Source organism: Barbus barbus, assembly GCF_936440315.1.
Source record: "Barbus barbus genome assembly, chromosome: 21".
Classification (NCBI taxonomy): Eukaryota; Metazoa; Chordata; class Actinopteri; order Cypriniformes; family Cyprinidae; genus Barbus; species Barbus barbus.
Genome location: NC_136749.1, coordinates 2,251,384 through 2,276,596, shown reverse-complemented (window position 1 = coordinate 2,276,596; position 25,213 = coordinate 2,251,384). Strand labels below are relative to the sequence as shown.

Below are 25,213 nucleotides of genomic sequence, written 5' to 3'. Positions count from 1 at the left end.
ATTCTCCGTATCTGCATGGGAATGTGAGGTGTCCCGTATCTGCGCTGTAAAAACGCTTCCACCTGTTTCAGGCTTGAAGCAGGCTTCTCTCACGCTGTAATAATAGAGAGCGCCGGGAAATGTACCGTGCTGTAACTCCAAAGTTGCTCCAACATAATGCTGAACCTTACTGTATATTCAAATCTACAGAAGAAATTAAAAATTCATGTTAAAAGATTATTCAGTCTATGTTTAGCTTTGTGGACAGCATCTATGATGACGTCTTTGTAAAACTAAATGTGTGGACTTTGCATTGCAGCTGTCAACTACATTTTTAAAATGAATGCGAGTCAAAATTATTGCATGTGGCAATCAACAGCATATAATGTTATTTTATTATTATTTACATGATAATAGAGTATTTGAATTTGTTTAATTCGTGTTTATTTGATGTATTTTCACATTTTTCAGTTTATTTTATTTGCCATTTTAATATTTTTATTCAGCTTGAATTTATTTTTGTTTTAGTTTTAGTACTTTTAGTACTTAAAATTTGTATTAAGTCAACATTTTTAATTTTCAATTAAGTATTTCAAGTTTTTTTTATCTGATATTTATATTTTAAAAAAAAATTTTTTCAGTTAATGAAAAGTATTTTTGATAGTTTTAGTTAAAAATAACAACACTACACAAAACAGATGCTATCAATAGACCTGAAAGTCAACATCATTTATAACCCAAGTGGGCACTACATACCACACTGGAGCCAAAGAGTTGGAGGGCTTGACAAATAAATAAACGTTTCAGAGGCAAAGTAAATTAAATGAACAAATTGATGGTTACACTTTATTTCGATAGTCCACGTTAGACATTCTACTAACTATAAGTAACTTGTCAACTACACATCAACTAACTCTTATTAGAGAATCAGTCTCACTAGCGTATGGAGACTGTTATGGCTAGGGTTAGTAGAATTAGCTGACATACTTGCAAAGTTATTATATTATAAAATATCTGTTGGGAACCATCAAAATCAAGTGTGAGCAGATATTAAGCAGTCTACTAATACTATGTACTAAATATAAAATAGTATGCACTGAGGAATCATTCAGAAGAAGTAAATAGAGTCAGTTTCAATTTCATATTGACTTGCACTGAACCTGAATTTGGTATGAATTGTTGTGTTTGTAAATCGTCTGTAATGTGAAGATGGGCGGTTGTTTTTAAAGTGCTAATGATTACTTTCACCATTGCCTTTGGGTGTATCATTATCTTTGAATTGATGAAATACTTTAACTAGTTTGTCCTAAAAGAGACTAGGTGTGTCTTCTGATTTCAAACTCAACAGGTTCTGCAAACCCTGGAGTGGTGTTAAATGTTCAGACACGCTGGTTTATGAGCTTCTCAGTTTGACATCTTAGTCAACTCTGTATTGAAACATGTTCACACTTTGAGAGTATAATAGTGAGAAACGAGAGTGAATGAAGGCATAGTGATGTTTTTGCCTACTGCAGGTGTGTTTCTCAGCGTGTTAGAGGACATGGGAAGGGCTGTGATAACAGATGGAAGGAATGTAGACTTGACAAGATAAAGTAGTGGAGGAAACTCCCTTCGGAATCAGGAGAAAGTTCTCTGTGCAGTCAAGATCTCTGTTGACTCCACGTTTGGCTGAGAGACGCTGGCGTCTTTTTTTAAATGTCTGAACACAGGCCATGTTGCCCATCCGCTCCACCTGTTCCCGCTCGCAGACTGATCTCAGGCCTAACGCCGCTGAGCCCCTGACGGTCTGCTGTCCCCACCCTCCTGCAAACCTCAAGCTAATATTAAATGAACACCTCCTGCGGTAATGATATATAGGTTATGGGAATGAGGCTGATGATTTTGGTATCATAATATCTGTTCTTATCTATACTAAGAACCAGAAAACCATTTGATCTTGAATATTTACCTCATTACCTTTGCCTCTACTAAAAATCAGAATAATGCTACTGTCACGGTTTGGTTTGTTTAGTTCCTGTTTGTCCTTATTTGGTCGGTTTCCTGTCATTAGTTAATCATCATTTATTCTATTCACCTGTCTTGTATTAATCATCTTGTTTCCTCATTAGTTTGTGTTCTTTATAAGCCTGGAGTTCAGTAGTCGTCTTCATCGTGTCTTAAAGTTATGTTTACGCTGTTAATCCTGTTGTTGAATACGTTTACTCCATTAAAGAACCTGATTATTCAGAATCCCTCGTCTTCCTGCCTCCCTACATCAGCATCACGTAACAGCTACATGTTATCCTAAAATGTTATTTTTGCAACCTCAGAAGAAAGTAGTATTAGATATCACATTTGCAGAGGTTTTTTTCCATTCATGCGGGTCTTGAATCTCATGATGTCCTGCATGTGAAGGGCGCTCAGTACAGGGGTGTGCCACCTCTCAAATGTTAAAAGCCCCTTGGAGAAAGATGGCTTTTCAAGTATTTAGAGAGGACCCATGCATGCATACTTTCTGTTACACCTTCATACCAGAGGTGGTTTTAGGGCAGTCGTGGCCTAGTGGATAGAGAGTTGGACTTGAAGGTCGTGGGTTCGAGTCTCAGGTCCGGCAGGGATTGTAGGTGGGGGAGTGAATTAACTATATTTTATATTTATATTTTTTTATATTTTGGCTAGAAACAAGACAAAAATACTAAGTAAGATGAGCCTTTTTTTTTGCAGTGCAGGTTTCAGATGCACACAATTAGACATAAATAGCTTAACTTAAAAGTTGTCAACTGACTTTTGAGATCTGGAGTGGTGTTGGACACCTTCTCTCAAGCTTCTCAGCAGGGGTTGAGGAGGCTCAGATGAGAAGTCCCCTCTTCTGCGTGAGTGCAGTGTAAGGAGCTGTTTTCCAGAAGGGTCTGTGGTGTTGTTGTGACAGCGGTGACCTCTGCTAGCGGTTGGCAAGAGGCTTCTGTCTCTGATCATGGCAGCTCCCCTCGTCCTCCTCTGTCGTTGTTTGTTTGATCATAAACCTCATAAACAGGACAGCTCAGATCTTATAACAGATGATTACTTTATTCCTTCCAAAACGGTAGATGAATCTCTTTCTCCTGTGGGTTTTGTAATGGGAGAATGATGGTGTTGTATGGCTCTGGTTCATTCTGGGGAAAGGTATGTTTACTGTACATGTGTGAGAGGATCTGACCTCTTTCCACACTTTAGGTACAATTATGTGAGATTAACCCTTTGTGCATCTACATTTCTATTGTTATTAACCAGACCTGCTATATGGAGGACAAAATGTCCATAATAAATAAAACAATAGAATGAATGAATACAAATATATTTTTTTTATTCTATGAAATCTTTACTTTTATTTTGTATTGACACCTGCATTACTAATGCACATTTATTCATTTATTTATTTATTTTACAGTGATTATGCAGGTGTCATTACAAAATATTTATTTATTTATTAATTCGTTCGTTCTAATAAGGTGCACTAATAATGCAAAAAAAAAAATGCTTAATAATAAATATAATATTGAAGAAATATTTATTAATTTATTTGTTTACCTTACTAATAAGAGGATATGAATACAGTTTTGATAGGCTACATTCTGCATTTATGACACCATTAGCTTATCAGTGCTGTTTTGATTAGGTTTGTCTGTGTCTCTGTTGAACCTCACTATAGCATTAAATTCTTGTATCTGTAATCTACTCATCTGATAATAATTAACTGATAGCACATGAACACAGTAGTTACATCATTGTTGGTTCTGTGAGTACACTACAAAGCCTGTATTGTTCTGATAGAGCACATGTGAACACATCACAGACTGTAGTATCACTGTAATTCACAACTTTGAATGGCAAATGACATCAACACTTTGAATAACAAATGGAAGTCCAAAGGCTCAGTTTTTCCATGTGTGCATTGAATAAAAAGTGCTCCTGAGCTGAAGTACATCAGAAACAGTTCTGAATTCCCAAATCAAATTCATAATCCTATAGGAGAGCTGCGCTCCCATCAGCACGTTTATAGTATCTTGACTCATAACACCACTATAATGGAAAGTTCCAGACGGCTAATGTAAACAGCACACATGCCGGAGGGCTGAGCGTGAGGCCGCTGTGTCGTCTTGTTCTTGGATCCTATAGGAAGTTTGCATGAGGGAGCAGCGGGGCATGTAGAGGATGTGTGCAGCGATTGACCTTCAAGAGCCATAAAGGGGCTGCCGCTGTTCTTTGGACGTGATTTATGGGCTTTTATGGACCAAAGGGATGCTTCTGCTTGAGTTTGACTGTTATTTTTAGCCATTCACTTGTTAATGAGGGTTCATAACATACTGTGGTACATCTTAACTGGCTCTCAAACAGTACTTGCATTTAATTGTAGTTCTCTTCTTCTAAAGTTGATGCATTAGTTTATGTTAATAATGCTCCTCCATATGTATGTCCAATGGAATTCATAGTTTCTGCCACGGAATAAAAAGGTAATTGCATTGCTTTTTATTTCACAATTCAGACTTTAATATAAATATAAACTCAGAATTTCAAGATGTAAATTTAGAATTGCAAGATGCAAACTCACAATTCTGACTTAGTTTACATCTCATAATTCTGAGTTTATATTTGACAATTCTGAAACAAAAGTCTGAGTTATGAGATATAAACTAAGGTTTTTATGGAAAAAAATGTATTTGTGAAAAAGTTGCAATTACCTTTTAAAATTTTTTATACCATGACAGAATTATGGAAAGTTCTGTGGCCTTGGTGTGCATTAGTGTGTATATATATATATATATATATATATAAAATAAAATCAAAAGTTTATTCCATTGAGTTGCCAAAAAAATATTTTGGAAATGGTAATAAAAATGACAGACACAGAAGAAAAATATTAAAACTTTACTGAAAGCTAAAATGAAAATAGCTTTACAAGGCCTGTTGGATAATTTCTTACAATTTCTTAAAATTTAAAAAAGTTGCATGACATATCTGTAAGTCTGTTACATTTTATTTAAATGCCCATTCTTTGGAAAACAGATGACCTAGGCAGCTTTGCTATTGGATAATGGAGGCCATTAGTTTGATTATTGCCCGTGACTAAAGGTCAGAGGAGGCGTGGGAAATTATTAGCCGTGTTTAAGGATAACTGCAGGAGATGCCGGCCATGTCTCAGGATGTTTTGCACTGTAGCAGTCGCAGTGATGGAAATATTTACCAGAGCAGTTATGGAGAAAGACTGGAGCTGCTGTACAGTCAGATGTGTTGTGTTGGTAAGTCTGATACAGAGCAGCCTGTCTCAGTCACTCCTGGATTTTCACCTAATCACACCACTGTTAGAGAGTTTTATTCACATCGTCGACTGTTATGTAATGTCTGGCTGCTTTAATCATCTCAATCCTGCTGGTGAATTTATAAGTCACTTAAATCACTTTACTTTAGCAGTCTGGTGCCAGTTTGTTTTGCAATATGATACGTGCTTTCACTTCACATGCATGGCTTTACTGCTGTGCACGCTGAATAACATGCACTATACTTACAACTTTCATGGCCTAATTAATAATAATAATTCATTTATTTATTTGGCAACTTATGACCTTTATTGCAGGAAAGTTATGTTCAGAATAGCATACTACTTTTACTTCACTTTGTATACTATACTTAAAATGCAAAGTAATTTATTTGTAAGTTGACTATACACCATTCACATGCACTGTGGTGAGGTCATGTGACAACAATGGAGCATACTACTGTTTAAATACATTTTATACTGCATTAATTAGAAAAAACAATATTTTTATTGTGAATATAAAGTCATTTTTGCAAAACTGTCTGACTTAGCCACGCCCATCCATTCAACCAAAGGATCCATAACCCCACCCTTTAAAGAAACAACAGCCAATCGCATTTCAGCAAAACTGAACATGCAACATGATTGATTCACAAGCAGTTTCTTCTGGCGGATTAGAAAACATGGATGGTCATTTCACTGTTTTCTGTCAGGGTCACTCCTCTTTCAGAGATCTGTCAGGAAGGATATGATGCATGGTATTTCTCAAAGAAAATGTATGCATTTTTCTCTTGTGAGTACTGTGTGTTGCCACCATCTAGTGTTAAAAGGATGAAGTCTCAGTTTGGCTGTAACTTTGTTTCACTGAAGATGTTATACAGCATGAAACAAGACAAAAAAATGCATTCCTTCACTTTTATTCTCTGGCATTATTCTCTTCTCATCCTCAAACACTTTTTATTAGTGACCAAAGGCATCACAATTTAGTAATATGAGCAAGGTCAGAAAGCTGGGGTTTATTCAGAATATTCTGGGTGCTGTTACATGTTTATCTATTACTCATGAGCAATTTTTGATTTGATGTACTGTAAGCTGCTGGTGTGATTGGAGGGTGATCTAACACTCATCTTTTCTTTTAGATTTATTTTGGTTTGGTGAAGTGATTTCACAATGAGTGATGAGTCCTCTCAGTGCGGTCAGCCCTTCCTTTGAATGACTTGCGTTCAGACTATAAATACAGACATGAGTAAGAGTGTGTCCTTCTCATCCGCTGCCATGGCTACTGTGTGTTTGGACAACTCTTCTCAGATGTCCATCGTATCCGCTCCGTCAGCATCTCAGATGGAAGCAGTTGTTATTGTGTCACTAAGGCAATGCAGTCAAAAGCAGAAGTGCTGTCATCATGCAGGTCATCGACACGGTGTGTGCGTCAGGTTCATCTTTTATAGATGATGCTTCTCTCAGCTGTTCAGATACCTCAGCCATCTTAAAATTACAAGCCAAGTTTTATGATTATGTCCTAATTATTGGCCAGAAGAGGGAGACAAATTATTTATTGAAGTCAGCGATAAACCCTGACCAAAGCCCTTTTTATTTTATGGTGTGAATGATTGCTGCATGCAACGGGATTATCGGCATCTGAAACGAAGTATATGGAATATAGAAATGTGAGAAGGCTTCATCCGCAGAAAAGGGAAGTCGAAACAGAGCAAGTTATTGAATAAATTTGAATGTTTAAAATTGAATGTTATTTTGTGAGCATTTTTTTGTTAGAATAACATTCAGCAATGAATTGTGCACAGAACAGGATGCTGAAAATAAGGGTTGCATAAAGCCTAATAGAGATATTTAATAATTTAGTATGAAGGAATGTAGCAATTCTGTATTAAGTGTAGAATATTTCAAATTAATATTTAATAATATAACATATATTAAATATGTACCTACATTTTTTGTACTATCATTTTATTTGAATTATTTATTATTTTACTTGAAAGTCACTTTTTTTCACAAAAACTGTGACCTCCTTTAATACTTCTCACTTTCTACAGTGCAAAAATTCAATCCGGCAGGTCATGACCAGATTTGTTTGGAGATGAGGAACAGGGTTTTTGAAGGAAAAACTGAAGAAGTATCTCCTTGTTGTTTTTTACGCATTAATTTGGCATGACTCGCAGCAGACAGACTGAAACGTGTTTGACTTTTACAGTCGGATTGACTTCAGTGGAAGAATGAAGTTGTTTAAGAGCAAGTTTTTACATGCAGATTAAATATTACAAAGATTGTTTATTATCACTTGAAATAACTTGGTCTGCTAAATCATTCAGCAGAGAATGTGCATAAGAAATACTTGATTTCATGGTGTGTGTTATATTACTCTTTTGAAGTGCATGTCATCGTTTTGAAGAGGCCTGTGAGGGAGTTTGCAGAAGTGCTTGGCAGCTCCGTCTGTTTTTCGTGCTGGAGGAGACGAGCGCAGAAGCTCTAATGGGTTATTTTAGATCTCAGCTGCTGCTGTTGATGTTCTGAGATTCCCCTCCATCCAGCGCTGACTATCACATCACAACGTTTAAAGAAGCACAGATGCAAAGCTGCAATTGTAGTATTAATGCTCTTAGCTCTTGTAAAGCCACATAATCATGGCTTCCAGTAAAAAGCATGCGAGCGAGGGAGAGAAAGAGCTCAGGTGTCATGTTGTTGAGGTTGGGAAGGACAGGGTGGGTCTGTGATTCAGGTGGATCAAAGCAGACGAACACACATTGCTCTCTGACAGACATATGTCCCTCTACAGGCTCTCACACGCAGAGAGAAAGTCAGGATTGGGAGGCACTTTCACGGCTAATGAGGTTTGGTTACGCCTAACACAGGAATGTGAGGAGATGCCGTTCTTGTAACATCAGTCTCATTAGCTTTGAAGACAACCTTCAGTCTTATCTGTGAGGTTCCAGATTGCTTCTACACTCTCATCTCGGCCTGTACTGGAAGGGAATTTGATTGCTTAACCCCATAAAGCTTAGTGTGTCACATTTCTAAAGCGTCTAAATGAACAAAACTTTGCTGTTAAACCTGTCGCACACAATCTACTGCATGCCTTCTGTCTCTGATTGATTGCTTAGACTTTTTTCAGCGAGTAAAAGGTGCAAACATCCACCTTCAGCTCATGCATCATGTGCCTCTCTCTCTCTGCTCTCAAATGTTTACTGATCTTTATAAAGTAAACGTTAGAATAACTTTGATATTGTTAGGAATATTTCCAGGTGAACACTTACTTGACTGAAGCAGCTCAGCTGTACTTGACTATCCAGTCATCATTTTTTTAGAAAAATCAGTGAGTCTCAAATCTGACCATCAGGATCTTTTGAGGAGCGTTTATTTCTTCACCTCTCAATCATCATTGGATTGCATTGCATTATATGTTTTGATCATCAAACTAAGCATTTAAATATCTTTCTAAGACATTATTGGCAATATAGTGTGGCGACTGATATTTATATCATTTTATGCAAGTAACAGCTATAAAGATCTCATTGATTTACATTATAAGCAAGCAGTTTCATCTTACTTTTTTGTCATATAAATATCAGCATTTGCACCAAATTGCATATTTTTGCTCAGTTTGAGTCTGGATAAAAATGTAAGTGTTTTTTCTCTTGATATCCTTCATATCATTATATATCAGCCATTAAAGCCTGATGTATCAAATATGATGATATGCAATTATTATTATAATTTTTTTTTTATTTTATTCAGATGTTCTATTTTAAAAAAAAATGATTATTTTATTTATTTATATTAATTCATTGATGTATTTTCTGACCGGATCACGTTGACTCTTTCCTCCATCTTCTCATCTGACCTCAGATGCAGAGCGGTTTTGTGTGCATGTGGTTCATAGAAAGATCTGGGGTGTGTTGATATTGATTCAAAAGGTTCATCCTGCTTCACCCTGCGCGTTTGGAGGATCATGAACGATTCGTCTTGTGTAAACTTGACTGTTAGAATAAAGCCTGGTCCATATCGTAGCTCTGGCCGAGAACCAAGCACACTTTTTTAAAATGTCATTTAAGGGCAAGTTCATCTAAATATATGGGTGTGCTCAAGGATATCACGTTTTGGATATCACGTGTCTCAAACAAAGCTCTTGAATATCATCAAAGGCTGTATTAATGCCGTGTATCTTGTGAGCTCATGTCTTATGGCTCGGCTCATTGTTAATCCAGCCAATCAGATCTCAGCAGCTCGTGTCATTTTGTGTGGATTAAGTATCAGCTGGTCTGTGAATGATGTTATGCCGTATGGAAACCGCTGGTGATCCCGTAGGCTAAAAACACATTAAAAGAGCATCACATAAATGTGTCCTTGCAGTCAGCAGATTTACTTTGTCTTTTGTGTTTTAAATGAGATATTTTCAATATAACTTGTACAAATAACCAATTTTAATAAATTCTTATAATAATTATATATGTGAATGGGTAACTACATCTACAATAAATTATCTATTTATAAGTTATTAAGCTTCAAGGGCAATGATGATCAAAGCTAATATGAGGTTATGTAATTATGTAAATATAAAAGTAGTCAGTCAATATTATAAAGTAAAATTGTGAAATATTATTACAATTGAATATACTGTAAAATGTAATGTATTTCTGTGATCTGCAGCTGTATTTTCAGCATCATTACTCCAGTCTTCAGTGTCACCTGATCTTCAGAAATCATAATAATATACTGATTTACTGCTCAACAAACATTTCTGATTATTACCAATGTTGAAAACAGTCATGCCGCTTCATATATTTGTGCAAATTGTGATGCATTTTATTTTTCAGCAATCTTTGATGAATAGAAATTTCAAAAGAACAGCATTTATTTGAAATAGAAATCCTGAAAAGTCTTTACTGTCACTTTTGATTCATTTAATGCAACCTTGATGCATTTAAACAAAATCCCAAACATACATGCATACATAAATAATTTTGACTTATTTAAGGTTACAAAACTTGAAATCGCAGTGTAGGAAATAAACTGGAAAGCTATAAATCATAAAAAAAGGTTGTAAATGCTATTATACGTGTTGGTAGTTTTTTTGTGCCACACCTTAATACCTTCTCCTGTATCACCAGACATTTAGACGTCTATAAAATGAAGGCGTCAGCTTCCATATCCGCTGAGGAATATGTTAGATATCGTAAAAAACTGCCAATCCTGCAAACACTGTCAAGTTCAGGCTGTTATAGTTACCGGCGAGCCTGAACAGGTTATCAAATGAGCAGCTTCTCAAAGCTTATGGTGCGGATCTGTTTAGATGATGAGGTTGTGATGAAGGCCCCATCCTCATCCTCATCTTCTGCTGTAGGTTTATGTCTTCATGACATAAGCAGAGCTGTTGTATATAAGTATTTCTCTTCCTAACTAGCTAAAAAAACATCACTCAGAAATTGTGTAGATTTGTAAGTAACACGTTAAATTTTGAAGTGTAGACTAAAATTGTACTCCATAGTCCTGTAATCGTTTATTAACAATTTTGAACATATCTACACCCTCTTTAGTGATATAAGATGGTGCACGTGCTAATGATCACATAAGCACACACTCATGCGAATGAGAAAGCGAGATGATTCTTATAAAGAATTTTCTTTGTGTTTCTGGTTGCTGATTCTGCAGCCTCTGGTTATATATTTGACTGGGCTTTGTTTGGATTGAAAGCATGTGTAGACCTGAGCGGCCCATCCCAGAGCCTCACCCTGCCTCACTGGCAGAGCACAGACTCTCAGTTAGTCATACTTGCTAAGGTATGTTACAGTGGTTAATCATTAAAGAGGCGTATGCGTGTGTGTGTGTGTGTGTGTGTGTGTGTGGTGTAATCCTGTTCCTGTAATGGCTCTTTTGACCAGTTATACACACTTGTTTAGCGTGAAGTTACACAACTCTCCACCACTCTTAACACGCTTCCTGTTGCGTTATTCTTTAGAGACTGTGATGATTTAGTGTGTGTTTGGAGAGGGTGTGGGATTCTAGATGAGGCATGCTGGCGGACACACCTTCCCGCTCACTTTCCCTGATTCCACTCCTCCTTCATCCTGCCTCGGCTCCACCAATTTAGGGCCGAGGCGGAGCCAATCATATCCTGCAATGCCCTCCAACCTCCATGTCTCTCTGCAGTCAGAACAAGAGCAGGCCCACAACCTGTAGCTAGTGGCACCATTCAGAGGAGCTAGGAAATGGACAGCAGGAGTTAAACAGAAAGAAAGCAGAACAGGAGCATCGCTGCAACGTTCAATTCGGACAAGTGAAGATAAGGAGCTTGTAAAGAACTGCGGTTTGTGACTCTGTATTAGCGTGACGTAAAGGAGATGAGTACGCAGCAGAGACGGAGGGAATATTCGTCCGATAGCCTGGAGAGGGAGAGGATCCCTTCAGATGACTTGCACTATCAGGGAATGCTGAAAGCCGTGGAAGGCAGGAAAGGTACTTAGGAAGGCTCTCTGATGCACCTGCTCATGATGGAAGAGAAATTTATTCTTTGTACAAGTCCGATCTCTAGTTATTATTAGCGTATGAGCTTCACAGACTTACATTGAAACAAATTTTTGATTTTAAGCAGTATTTTCGTTTTGGAAGCATTCGTAGGTAACATTTTGTTTAGACATTCATTCTACCCGCTATAAGTAACTCTGCAACTACATGTCAACTAACTCTCCTTAGAGTCTTAGTAGACGGTTAGGTTAGGGTTAGTAGATGAAGTTGACGTGTAGCTACAAAGTATAATTTCTAAAGTGGACTTAAGTGTATAAAGTGTAACCCATTCATAAAACAAGATCAATGTAATTGAGAAGTGAAACTGTGTCAGATTAAGATTTAAGCATAAATGGGGTAAGAAAAACTATTTCATTCAAGAATGAATTTAGTTTCATTCAAGAAATATTCTCTGAGAAAACGTCTTAATACCATATGCAAATTTACTTTCTAAGTCAACGTATCTTATTTTACTGGACAACATTGTTTATTATTATTATTGCAGTGTACATGGCTTAGGTTTCGTCTTCAGTGTCAGTCCAGGATCTAGGAAATCTAGGACTTTTTATCTTGATGTATTGATACATGTTCATATTTCTTGCATTAAAGACAACAACCATGAGAAAAAATATTTTACACCTTTTTGAATGCAATCATGTAAGCAAACAGGATTATATTAGAAGATATTATAATTATAAAAAAACTGGGTCACTTTATATTAGGTGGCCTTAACTACTATGTACTTACATCAAAAAAATAAGTGCAATGTACTTATTGTGGTCATATTGTATTGCAAAACACTTTTGCTGCTATTGAGGTGGGATACGGGTAAGGTTAGGGTGGTATGGGTGGGTTTAAGGGTGGGTTAAGGTGTAAGGGATGGGTCAACAGTGTAATTATGAATGTAATTAATTTCTGTAATTGCATAAAGGTATTTTTAAAAAATATAAGTACAATGTAAAAAGATAAGTGCATTGTACCAAATGATTAATTTCAGTGTAAGTACATAGTAGTTAGGGCCACCTAATATAAAGTGGGACCAAAAACTGCGTTTAAGTTTTTTAGTAAAGCAGTAAACAACAAAAGTTTATCACTAGCCTCATCAAGTTTGCAATCTGTCGTTGCTCTGCCCAGGTGCCTTTAATTCACACTATAAAAAGGCTCACACAGAAGCTGCCTCACCTGACCGATATTTAAATAGATGACAGATATTTACCAGTGTAAAATGTGTTAAGTGGGACTAAGGCGACTGTTGTGCTGTCATCAGTCCTGCACCTGATTGGCTCGTTCAGTATATCATCAGCAAACAGCGGTGAGCAAACAGAGAAAGTGGATTAGACACTATAGCTTTAATAACACTGGATAACATTTAATTTTATAGATTAAAAAAAAAGCATTTTCTTGGATGCCTCACACACCCCAGAGGGCAGGAAGTGTGCGCTGAATCACAAGGGCGTTGGCTTAAACATTAGCGCTGTAACTTTATACGTGTGAGAGGATAGAAAGCAGTGAACAGTGGTCAAAGGACAAAGGTCTGCTGACGACCCCCGTGAAGCTGCTCATAATTATCCACATCATCACCCGCAGTAGGACTCTTCAAACACTAAAGGAAAGTCTTGCATTAATGACAGAGGTCAAGGTTTACTGCCTCCACCCATGATAGTCACCATGGTGATGATATTTCATAATCTGCTCGTCACACTCCACCCATCAGAAGCAGAAGTCCTGCCGGTCTGACTCCCCCAACACTCAACATCACTGGGCGTTTGGACTCTTAACGTTGCTCAGCAAACACTTTCAATTGTATATGGTATTATGCATTGAAGTACCCTGCTGTACTTGCCAAAACTGGATTGAACGGAGAACATGTGATTCCACAGAAGCATTAATTAATTAATTGGATTGAGGTGTTGGGATTTGCCTGGACGAGCCACTCAAGTTTGGCATTTGCTCTGTTTTGGCTCATGCATTTCTTCAAGATTGCTTGACACTTGATTCCTAGTATCTTTAAACGTTTTTCAGTCCTTGCTGCAAAATGGCATCGTCAAAGCTGATCCGTCGTCACCATTCTTCAATTTAGAGATGGTAATGGGTTGTCCTGTGCACCTGATGCAGTTGGTTCAGATTTGGTATTGTGATCAACAAATGATTCGAGTTTACAACAGTTTTCTTCTTGGACTTACTCCCAGAAAGAGGTGTATTGAACTCTCTATCATAGACTCTTACTTCTCATGCCTCTGCATGCGGTTTTGTGTATTTTCTACACAAATATCAAATTGTTCTGTTACTTTGAAGTACTTTTGTTGTGTTACTTTGAACACTAACCTTACACTTTACAACATATCAGGGGGCCTTAACTACTATAAACTAGCATTAAATACCTGCAAGATAATGGATTTGCGCACACAACCTGTGTCCACTCGCGCCTCGCCCCGCGTTTGAAAGTAAAGTCTAACTGCTTGCTAATTTGGATGAAATAAAACATTCAGCACATTTCCCACTTGTTCTTAAAAATGAATAAATACCATTATAATCTTCCCTGCAGGAAAAAAAACTGTAGAACCCTCCCATAACACAATAGAAAATGTAATGGATTTAAGGGTTATGATGGGAATTGTATTGGTTTTAATGCAAACTATAATGGTGTCTACTGGTATTTGATGCATTCTATTGGTGGGATGTAATCAAAGTCTCTTTATATAGTCTTTGATGTAATCTAGAAGATGGCAACCAATAGAACAACAGTAATTCCTATTGGAATAATGCCCAAAATAAAAAGGAAATTTGTATTGGTTTTTATGGAAACTGTAAGAATTTCTGTGATGGTTTCTATTGTTTTTTTTTCAGCAGGGTAACGATACTCATACTGTGCTGCACATTATTGACAATATTGAGCTGAAGCTTGACTTTGCAAATCAAATCGCAATGTGTGTCAAAAATATCGCAATTAGATATTTTCCCCAAATCGCACAGCCCTAATGCATGTACACATGCATGTAAAAAAAAAAAGTTTAAGGCAACCAGCTTCAGCAGATTTTTGAGTTTTCTCAACTTCTTGTTTTAAGCTTATACAACAAAAAGTTGAGAAATGTCCTAAAAAAATAAGTTGAAAAAACTCAATCTGTTGAAGCTGGTTGCTTTAAACTTTTAAGTTGGCTAAACTTTTTTTTTTTTTGTGTATATTTAAGAAAAATGTGACTTTATATATTAAGTGTATTTATATATGATATAATTTATATAAATATAAACCGTAAATATTTTCAAAATATATGCTGTATGTTTGTGTCTTTATATATACATAATAAATATACACAGTACACACATATATTATGTAAACACAAACTTTTATTTTGGATGTGATTAATTTTGACAGCACTACAATGCACCAACATGCATGTATCAAATGGTTAAGGACACAGTAGTGTAGCTAAAGCCAACTAATAGAAAAAGTAACCAGCTCTACTAACTAACTCGCAAACCTTAACCATAGCTGTGTTTCTCGCTGCTGGAGGAACATGATTCTGCAGGCTGTGGGTGTGTCTGTGGTGTTGGGTTAGTCATGAGTGATGCACACTGAAGCTCTGCTGAATTTTCCCAGCCTGAGGCCTCTTCCCTCTGAACCTGCGCTCCGTCTTTACTTGACAGTGGAGCTGTCTAGACATCTCCTGCAGTCATTAATCTTCGGCTTTACCCACAGATCAGTTTCTCACATGGGTGTGGCTTGGGGGTGCTGAGTTTTAATAGTTTGGTAGAAGGTGTGAGGTGCTCCTACGCAAAAAGAGCTGATTTAAAAACATTCTTGAGTTTTAATTTGTTGCATTTCTCTCTTCACTTGCAATTAGGTGGTTTCTTTATTAAACAGTCTGGTTGGAAACACACACACACACACATACACTAGTGGTTGCATCAGTGTTGTTTTGGGCTGAGCGTAACGATTAAATCAACAGATCAATGATTGGAAAGCATCACGGTATTGCACTTTTCAGTGAAATGAACCTGTGATTTGCTTATTTATAGGGATTTAGCATTTTAAACTTTAACATCAAAGCACTATTTTAATAATCAGCAATATTTTGACGTAAATTCCTTCATATCCAGACATTTACTCTGAAAACTGCTGAAGTGAGTTGAACTTTGTCTTTGTCTTTTGCAGATGAACGGGACAAAGTGCAGAAGAAGACTTTCACAAAATGGGTGAACAAACACTTAATAAAGGTAACTTCATCTTCATTATTCACTGCAATTTTTCAGGGTAATATGACCAGTGTATTGTGTGTGCACGTAGAAAACTGATTAAAAAGTGTTACTATTATAGTTTTTTTTCTTTTTTTTTTTTTTTTTACATTTGAATTTTAACGTTTAAAAGTAAAGTAAGTCATCAATTTTTTTCCCTAAATATGTCTATATAACTATAAAATATTATTTCAGTTTTAGTTATTTTAGTACAGCAAGTTGAGGGGGAAAAAGCTAAACGTGAAACTATTCCAAGTGACAATTTTTTTTTTTTTTTAAATTGAAAAATTATGGCTTTAGTTTTAGTTTCAGCCAACTAATAATAATCGTAGTCAGAACAGTGTGCGAGTATCAAATGAAGTTCTTTCATGTTTTATTGCATTTTAAGAAAGGCTTAAACACGTGATCTGTTATTACAGTGCAGCACTGGGATGTCATGTGAGCATAACCATACTCGTTGTTCAATTTTTCCCAGTTTATCACGTCTCCCAGCGTATTGCTCACACATACCACTACTAGTTAGTTACCAGTGCAATTTGTAACCTCTATGTCACAACACTCAGTTTAGAAACTAGTGTACAACATGATTTCTGTTTGTATCCGTCGTGGTAGTCTTTTAGTTAAGGACAGATATTTGTAGAGAAGCAGATCATATCCTGTCCACACATGTTATACATCTACAAACAGCTCGTTTATCATCATCTAGTCTAAAGTGTCTAGTATTTAGGCAGAAAGGGCGGTGTGTTGAAAATCCAAACAAAAGATATTGAAAATGTAGTGCCGGACAAGACTGGAGGTTATTAGCACTCGTACAAATCAATCAAGCCTGTTCATTCACCGTAGAGGAGGCAAAACACGAGATCCCTTCAGAACAAAAGAGTTGATATAAGACAAACCTGCATGACAAGAACATCTGGATTCATTTTGCAGCGTGCATATCATATACAGGGTATAAACACTCGTCAGTTCAGCCAACAGTAGCACATGTGCTGCAGATGTTTGTCTGCTCATCTTAACCCTAACATAGAGATCCGTCTGATTTAAAGTTTATGTTTGATTTATTTTGACCTTTTATCAAATACCTAATCTCATAAAACTTCCTTATCTTATTTGTTATGAATTTTGGAAAAGCTTTATATACTGTACATTGTATTAATTATATGCAAAAAAGTTATAATTTCATCACATATGTAACTCTTTTTTTTTAAAGTGATTTTATGATGTGCATCCAGAGCACACCTTCATAAACCTATAATTTTACTTGGCAGCAAATGTTCAAATCATTTGTATTTAGTGCAAACACGGAGTATGTTTTCTCTCTTTACACCATCAAATATAAGGCCTTATTTTATTATAATGTGGCTGTTAGCTACACTGACACATCTGTATTTGCTGACTGAATGTTTGACCTTGACCTTGACAAACACTTAGAGATCACAAAAACAGTTTACGCTGTGGTTTGTCCCTGTCATCAGCTGTTATCTAGCACTTATTAGATGCTGCTATTGCTGTGTGCTGATTGAGCTGAGGATGTGTGAGGAAAACATGGGCTAATTGTCACATATATGGGGATAGATGGTGAAAATGAGACTTATTACAGTATAATACATTGCTTAGGTTTGCCAATGTGTGACTCGAACACAGACTTTGATATAATACGTTCTAGCAAAGAGTCACTGATTGTGATGAAATTCATTGCAATAGACAGCATGACGTGTGTGAGGTTCTGCTGGTGGATCTGTCATATTGACTGAGGTTTAATGCATCAACAGAGACCTCTAGTGGCTCAATATGAGCTTCTGCCTGGTTTTCACTTCACTCTGACATTTCACTGTCAGTAAGATGAATAGATGTTTCTGCGAAAGAAACGAGGCTGGAGGTTTTATTCAGTTGATTTTATTGTGCTGAGCTTCAGAAGTAATGCCAATTTGGCTTATCTTTAGACCTCTGTAACTTCTGTCTATTGTCCTTTCCTTGTCCTCTGCTTCATACAGCATTTGAATAAAAGTCATTTATCCAGCTTACAATTGATTTATATTAAGACTTTTAAAATACATAAAATATAATTACAATTATATTACACTTTTCTTCCAGAGAAAGGGCAATTCTGAACATTTGATATCTATAATAGAATATAATAAATAAATAAAAATAAGTAGACCTACAAATTTCAGAAAATAATTTCCAGTGATTGTTGTTCAAGGTATAATAACATTTCACCAAATAAGATGTTAAGTTTCCAGGATGGAAAGAGGATTCGTTTTACTCACTCTCATGTCGTTCTAAAACCGCTTTGATTTTTCTTTTTCTGTGGAAAAAGCCAAACCATGAACAAAAACTAGCATCAGTGGTTCATATGAAGTGTTCTTTTAATGTCTAAAAGCTAAATGTCTTTTTTGTCTGTGGGAAAAGATAAATCGCAGGTTTTGAACATGATAAATCTCACTAATCTTAATGTTGTCCTTCATCATTCAACTTTCACTTTTTTCTTCCATTTCTAATCGATGTAACTCTTTCATTCATCTGTCTGTGCTCTTGTCTCCTCTTCCTCCTCCAGCACCAGAGAGCTGAGGTAGGTCCATCTGTCAGTGTGTCCCAGCAGGCTTTGCTCTCTCACACGCATGTTCAGTGCTCCCGTCCTCCCCGAGGCTCTTCTGCTGTCATGAGGAATGTAGACACATGCTCACAGTTTGAGCTTAAAAATGCCCCATTGGTTGGCATTTAGTTTTAGTCTCATGCACTGCAGCAAAGACATCTGCAGCTAAAGAACCAAAGGAAATTCAGAAAAGAATGCAGCAAAAGACGTCTGCACTGCCTCATGCGCATGCAACACCATCTGCTCACTCACATACTGTATGTACAGTGACAGCAGCTTTGTCATTGTACTTGGATTATTATAGGAAGCAATGATGCTAAATTGATCAATTGTGAAAAGGCTTTGCTGTGTTACACTGTTAGTTAAAGAATTTAGTTGATCCTAAAATCAATCCTGTCATCATTCACTCACCTGTCATGCTCTTCCAAACCCATATGCTGTTACTTATTTATTTACATTTTTTGTTTTTGTTTGTTTGTTGTTGTGAGGGACCGAGAAGCCAGGAACAAGGAACACAAGCTTTGCAAAAGAAAATGGGTCTTTATTTAAACCCAAAGAAAAAAAATAACTTTACAAACTCATAAATTTCTTACAACAAAAATAAACAAGCAAAAAATGAGATCAAAACAATTAGACAAAAACCAACAAACAAACTAAAACTACTGACCTGATCAAATGAACAAAGCAACAGTTTATAAAGGGAAAGATGGGCCCATTACAAATTAAGAGGGGAAACAATTCAACTTTACACTCAACATATAACCATAAGCAAATCAAAACCAAATCAAACAAAAGGTATATAATACATAAAAATAATGAGAACAAAATATAATCAAATATAATAAATATACAACTAAATAAATCAATTGATCAAACTATTAACATTTCTTCCTCCCCCGGGCAATTCCAGCAAATGGTATGTCCGGGCGGAACCCATAATGCATAAATTCTCTGTTCCTGCCCGGACTCTAATCCTTGTCACACCAGGATGCGGCTGTCGCGGACCATGTTGGAAGCTCATCACGGTAAACTTAAACTCAAAATAGAAACAAATATAAATAACATATACAACGTAACTAATTTGCGTGCACTTCAAATCAGTAACAATGCATATAAAATGTGCTGTAAATGTAAACATATGAAAACCTAACAAATAAAAAATAATATTGTTTGTGTGATTTATTATGATCCATCATTATACTGAAACCAATTAATATAAATGATAAAATAAACTTAAATACAGAGTATTCCTAAATGTATATCCTTCGTGTAAATGTATGCATGTTGACGTGTGTGCCTATGTGTGCGCGTGTATGCATCCACATTACCGCTCGTGTGCGGCCACCATTCAGGCCGTCACATTTCCCCCCCCTTCAGGAATCTCGCCAATAGAGCGGGAGAGATAGTCAGCAGTAACGTTGACTTTACCAGGAACATGTCGTATCTTGAATCTGAAGGGCTGCATGGCGAGATACCATCTTGTAATCCTTCCATTAGAATCCTTCATTTTCTCTAACCACTGCAATGCTCTATGATCAGTCTCAAGGGTAAACTCACGGCCTAATAGATAATACCGTAAGGAATCCAACGCCCACTTTATGGCTAAACACTCCTTTTCCACCGTGGAATAACGTACTTCTCTTGGAAACAATTTACGACTGATATAAGCCACTGGCTGTCGGCTCTCTGGTGGTCCTTGCAATAGGACAGCTCCCACTCCCCTCTCAGAGGCATCAGTCTGCACAATGAAAGGACAACTAAAATCAGGATTGTGTAGCACAGCACCAGTTGTCAAAGCTCCCTGGATGTCCCGGAAGGCTTTCAATCTCTCCTCAGTCCACTGCAATTGGTTCGGGCAACGTGCCCCCACCATGTCCGTTAAGGGAGCAGCCCTGCTGGAAAAGTTAGGGACAAAGCGATGGTAAAATCCAGCCATACCCAAAAATGATCGCAGGTCCTTACGTGTCTGGGGTACCCCACACTTCTCCAAGGCTTGAACTTTCTTCACCTGCGGTCGCACAACACCCTGGCCAATAACATAGCCCAAGTACTCAGTCTCTTGCTTAGCTATAGCACACTTGGTAGGGTTGACAGTTAGGCCGGCATTCTGAAGACGCTGCAAGACTTCTCCAAGATGCTGCACATGTTCCTCCCAGGTGTTACTATAAACGACAATATCGTCAAGATATGCAGCAGCAAAAGTTAGACCACGTAATACTTGATCGATTAACCTCTGAAACGTCGCCACGGCCCCATGAAGGCCGAAAGGTAACACCTTAAAATGGAAAAGGCCACTTGATGTTCTGAATGCAGTTAAGGGCCGCGAGGAAGGAGTCAGTGGAATTTGCCAATAGCCTTTAGAAAGGTCCATTGTTGTAAAATACTTCGATTGGCCCAACCGATCAATTAGGTCACTTATGCGAGGAGTAGGGTAGGAGTCAAACTGTGATACTGAATTCAGATATCGGAAATCAATGCAGAACCTTATAGTCCCGTCCTTCTTTGGCACAAGGACTATGGGGTGACACCACTCACTGTTCGAAGGCTCAATAATGCCCAAGCGGAGCATAAAGTCTACCTCTTCCTGCAAGGTCACCTGGAATTTCTCAGGTATCCTATAGCTCTGGCGTTTCACGACAGCATCAGGTTTCAGTACTACACCATGCTCAATCAAGTTGGTAAACCCAGGATATTCAGAAAATACCTTCGAAGTGAAGAGCACTTGTACCTGTGACTGCTGGGAAGCTGTTAGATGATCTAACCCGATGTCCCCAGGAACTGGCTGCGGCAGATACTGCTCATCGGATTCCTCCTCTTCAATACAGCGAATCATCAATGACTGTGACTTTTCAGGACGAGGAACCCACTCTTTCAGCAGGTTAACGTGCAAAACCCGACTAGATCGATCTTGACCCGGCATACTGATTTCATACGTCGTAGGACCTAGGCGTTTCTTGATCTCATAAGGACCCTGCCATTTTGCTAGCAGTTTACTCTCTCGACTAGGCAACATGACAAGTACCTTTTTACCGACCTCCAGATCCCTTTCTCGAGCCAGGGGATCATACCAGGTTTTCTGTTTTCCGCTGGCTTCCGCCAAGTGATTCTGAGCCAAACCAGTCATCTTCTCCAACCGTTCCCTCATTTGCAGAACATAGGCGACAACACTGGTGGGCTCTTTCTTTCCAGGACTCCCTTCCCACATCTCCTGGAGCAGAGCCAATGGACCCCTGACGTCACGGCCATACAACAGCTCGAAAGGAGAGAAGCCTGTGGAAGCTTGAGGGACTTCCCGATAAGCGAATAGAAGATAGGGCAACCATTGATCCCAGTCTTGACCAGTCTCACTGACAAACTTCCTTAACATCTGCTTAAGAGTCTGGTTAAATCGCTCAGTCAACCCATCCGTTTGGGGATGATAGGGAGTAGTACGCAGACTCTTAATTCCTAAGAGCCGGTAGACCTGCTTCAACAAGCTAGACATGAAATTAGTGCCCTGGTCAGTTAGAATTTCTGCTGGAAATCCGACCCTGGAAAATAACTGGACCAAGGAAGTAGCCACTGGTTTCGCCTTCACAGATCTTAACGGAAATACCTCTGGGTATCTGGTGGAATAATCCGTTATTACCAGCATGAAACGGTTCCCTGAGCGACTCCTCTCCACTGGACCAACGACATCCATTCCAAGCCTCTCAAACGGAGTACCAATGATAGGAAGTGGTTGTAGTGGTGCTCTTGACGGACGTCTGAGAGAAACCTTCTGACACACAGGACAGCTTTTACAAAATTGGGCCACATCTATTTTTAAACCAGGCCAGAAAAAACACTTTTTAATTCTTGCAGTGGTCTTGTTTTTCCCCAGGTGGCCAGCCCAAGGAATCGAGTGACTTAGATGTAACACCATCTCTCGAACACACTGTGGAACCACAAGTTGTTTCTGGACCCCGATCTCTCGATAGAGTATTCCCTTCGTTATCACATATCTAGCTGTACTGTCATCTAGAGGCTTCTCTCTTACCTCTGCAGCTCTAGCAAAGCACTCTGTGAGCGTAGCATCTTCCTGCTGCATCTGAATGATGTTAGTGGGCACCTGGAAGTTCACAGGTAAGTCACAAGCCATATTTTCAGACACTGTATGAGCAGCATATTTTACCTTTTCTTGTCTTTTTTCTCTTCTAGTCTTTCTCCTCTTCGACACCCCGATCTCAATCTCTGCATTGAAGAAAGGTAAAGTACTTAGTTGGTGTTCCATCCCCTCTAACTGGTTGGCCTTTGCTCTAGTCACCACCACATTACACTGTCGAGTCGGATGCAACAACTCCAACAGCACTGGTATATCTCGACCCAGAATCACCGGAAAAGACAAGTTATCCGCTACCCCCACCTCCACCAGGTAAGTCTGTTCTTCTATTTTGATATAAACATTGGCGGTAGGTAATAGTCTCTCGTCTCCATGTACACAGCAAATAGGTAATTTGTTGACTGTGCTGATCAGAGAGGATGATATGAACTTTCTTCTTACCAGCGTCTGATCACTGCCGGTGTCAACCAAAGCAGTCAATTTCTCACCATTTATCTCCACATTTGTAGTTCTCAAGGAGCTTGGGGATTTAGTTACATCCCTCCTTGGTACAAAACAAAGCTGTGTAAGCTGAGCTGAGATCCTTGGACAATTTGGTTTAGTGTGCCCTTCTTGACCACACCGGTAACATATAGGAGGTCGTTTAAGAGAAAAATTTAATTTGGTTGAAGTAGGCTTCCCCATGTAGGGCTTACCAGACCCCTCCACCTTCCGTTGCTGAAAGTGAGGCATGTCAAGAGAACAGCGGTCATTGACAGATTTCCAAGCCCACGGCTTACTCTTTCCTCTGGCTGCAACAAACACATCCGCCAGAGACGCTGCTTCTACTGCGGTTCTAGGATCTCTCTCACGAATCCACACCTGAAGTTCAGGGGACAGCATTCTAAGATATTGCTCCAGAATGATGATCTCACTCACCTCCTCCACCTGTTTCCTCTTAGGCTGGACCCACTTTCCGAAGAGTTCTTTGAGCCGGTTATAAAGCTCTATGGGACTTTCCGATGGATCTACTGATAAGGAACGGAACTTTTGTCGATAAGTTTCAGCATTGACATCATATTTCTTTAGAATAGCATACTTCACCTTGTCATAGTCAGTAGCCTCATTCACATCCATATTGACATAAGCTGCTCTTGCTTTACCCGTCAGCAAAGGGATTAAATGCCAAACCCAATCAGTTTTAGACCACCTACAAGCAACAGCAATCCTTTCAAAAGTCACAAGGAAGTGTTCTACATCATCAGTATCACTCAGCTTCTCCAATCGAGGTATCTGAGATAACGGTGGGCCTATATTGTTCCCAACCCGATTAAAACTCTGCTGATGAGCCGAAGCCACGGAGTTTCCATCAGAATCTAAAGGATCCGCATTAGGCCTTTCCCGGGACTCCCGGTCAACATCAGATAACTGAAGATTCGGAGAGGTGCGTGCTTGGACTTCTATTTGCAAAAGCCCGAACTGGTGTTGGAGAGCCTTAAACCGTCGCTCCTGATCAGCCTGCTCCTGCTGTCTTACAGTCTCCCGGCCTTCCATCCTGGCCATATGGGCTCGAAGCAGATTTGCCAAATCAGTCACCGAAACTTCTCTGTCTCCCACTGCCTCACCTCCTTCAGCTCCTTCAACCAAGTCCTGATCTTCCTCACCCCTTTCTTCCTCTTGCGGCAAGGGAGGAGCCTTAAGCCCACCTTTCTTTAAGGTCCGACTCATATTAACAGGGAAAAAAAACAACCTCGAGGGGCAGAAAAAACAAAACTCAGCTTTGTGTCCTTGACTTACGGAAAGATCCCACCGCTGCCACCATATGTGAGGGACCGAGAAGCCAGGAACAAGGAACACAAGCTTTGCAAAAGAAAATGGGTCTTTATTTAAACCCAAAGAAAAAAAATAACTTTACAAACTCATAAATTTCTTACAACAAAAATAAACAAGCAAAAAATGAGATCAAAACAATTAGACAAAAACCAACAAACAAACTAAAACTACTGACCTGATCAAATGAACAAAGCAACAGTTTATAAAGGGAAAGATGGGCCCATTACAAATTAAGAGGGGAAACAATTCAACTTTACACTCAACATATAACCATAAGCAAATCAAAACCAAATCAAACAAAAGGTATATAATACATAAAAATAATGAGAACAAAATATAATCAAATATAATAAATATACAACTAAATAAATCAATTGATCAAACTATTAACATTTCTTCCTCCCCCGGGCAATTCCAGCAAATGGTATGTCCGGGCGGAACCCATAATGCATAAATTCTCTGTTCCTGCCCGGACTCTAATCCTTGTCACACCAGGATGCGGCTGTCGCGGACCATGTTGGAAGCTCATCACGGTAAACTTAAACTCAAAATAGAAACAAATATAAATAACATATACAACGTAACTAATTTGCGTGCACTTCAAATCAGTAACAATGCATATAAAATGTGCTGTAAATGTAAACATATGAAAACCTAACAAATAAAAAATAATATTGTTTGTGTGATTTATTATGATCCATCATTATACTGAAACCAATTAATA

The 25,213-nt window shown here is 38.2% G+C and overlaps 1 protein-coding gene across 3 annotated transcripts in view; it reads left to right on the top strand.

Moving 5' to 3' along the window:
- Positions 1-25,213, top strand: part of LOC306887414 (plectin-like) — a gene marked incomplete at its 5' end in the record, with an annotated part of 144,687 nt that overhangs the window by 74,541 nt on the left and 44,933 nt on the right. For all 3 annotated transcript variants that reach the window (XM_079445109.1, XM_079445110.1, XM_079445108.1), the window contains one exon: positions 15,921-15,982. In XM_079445109.1, the coding sequence (XP_079301235.1) occupies positions 15,921-15,982 (62 nt within the window). The remainder of the gene's footprint in view (positions 1-15,920; positions 15,983-25,213) is intronic.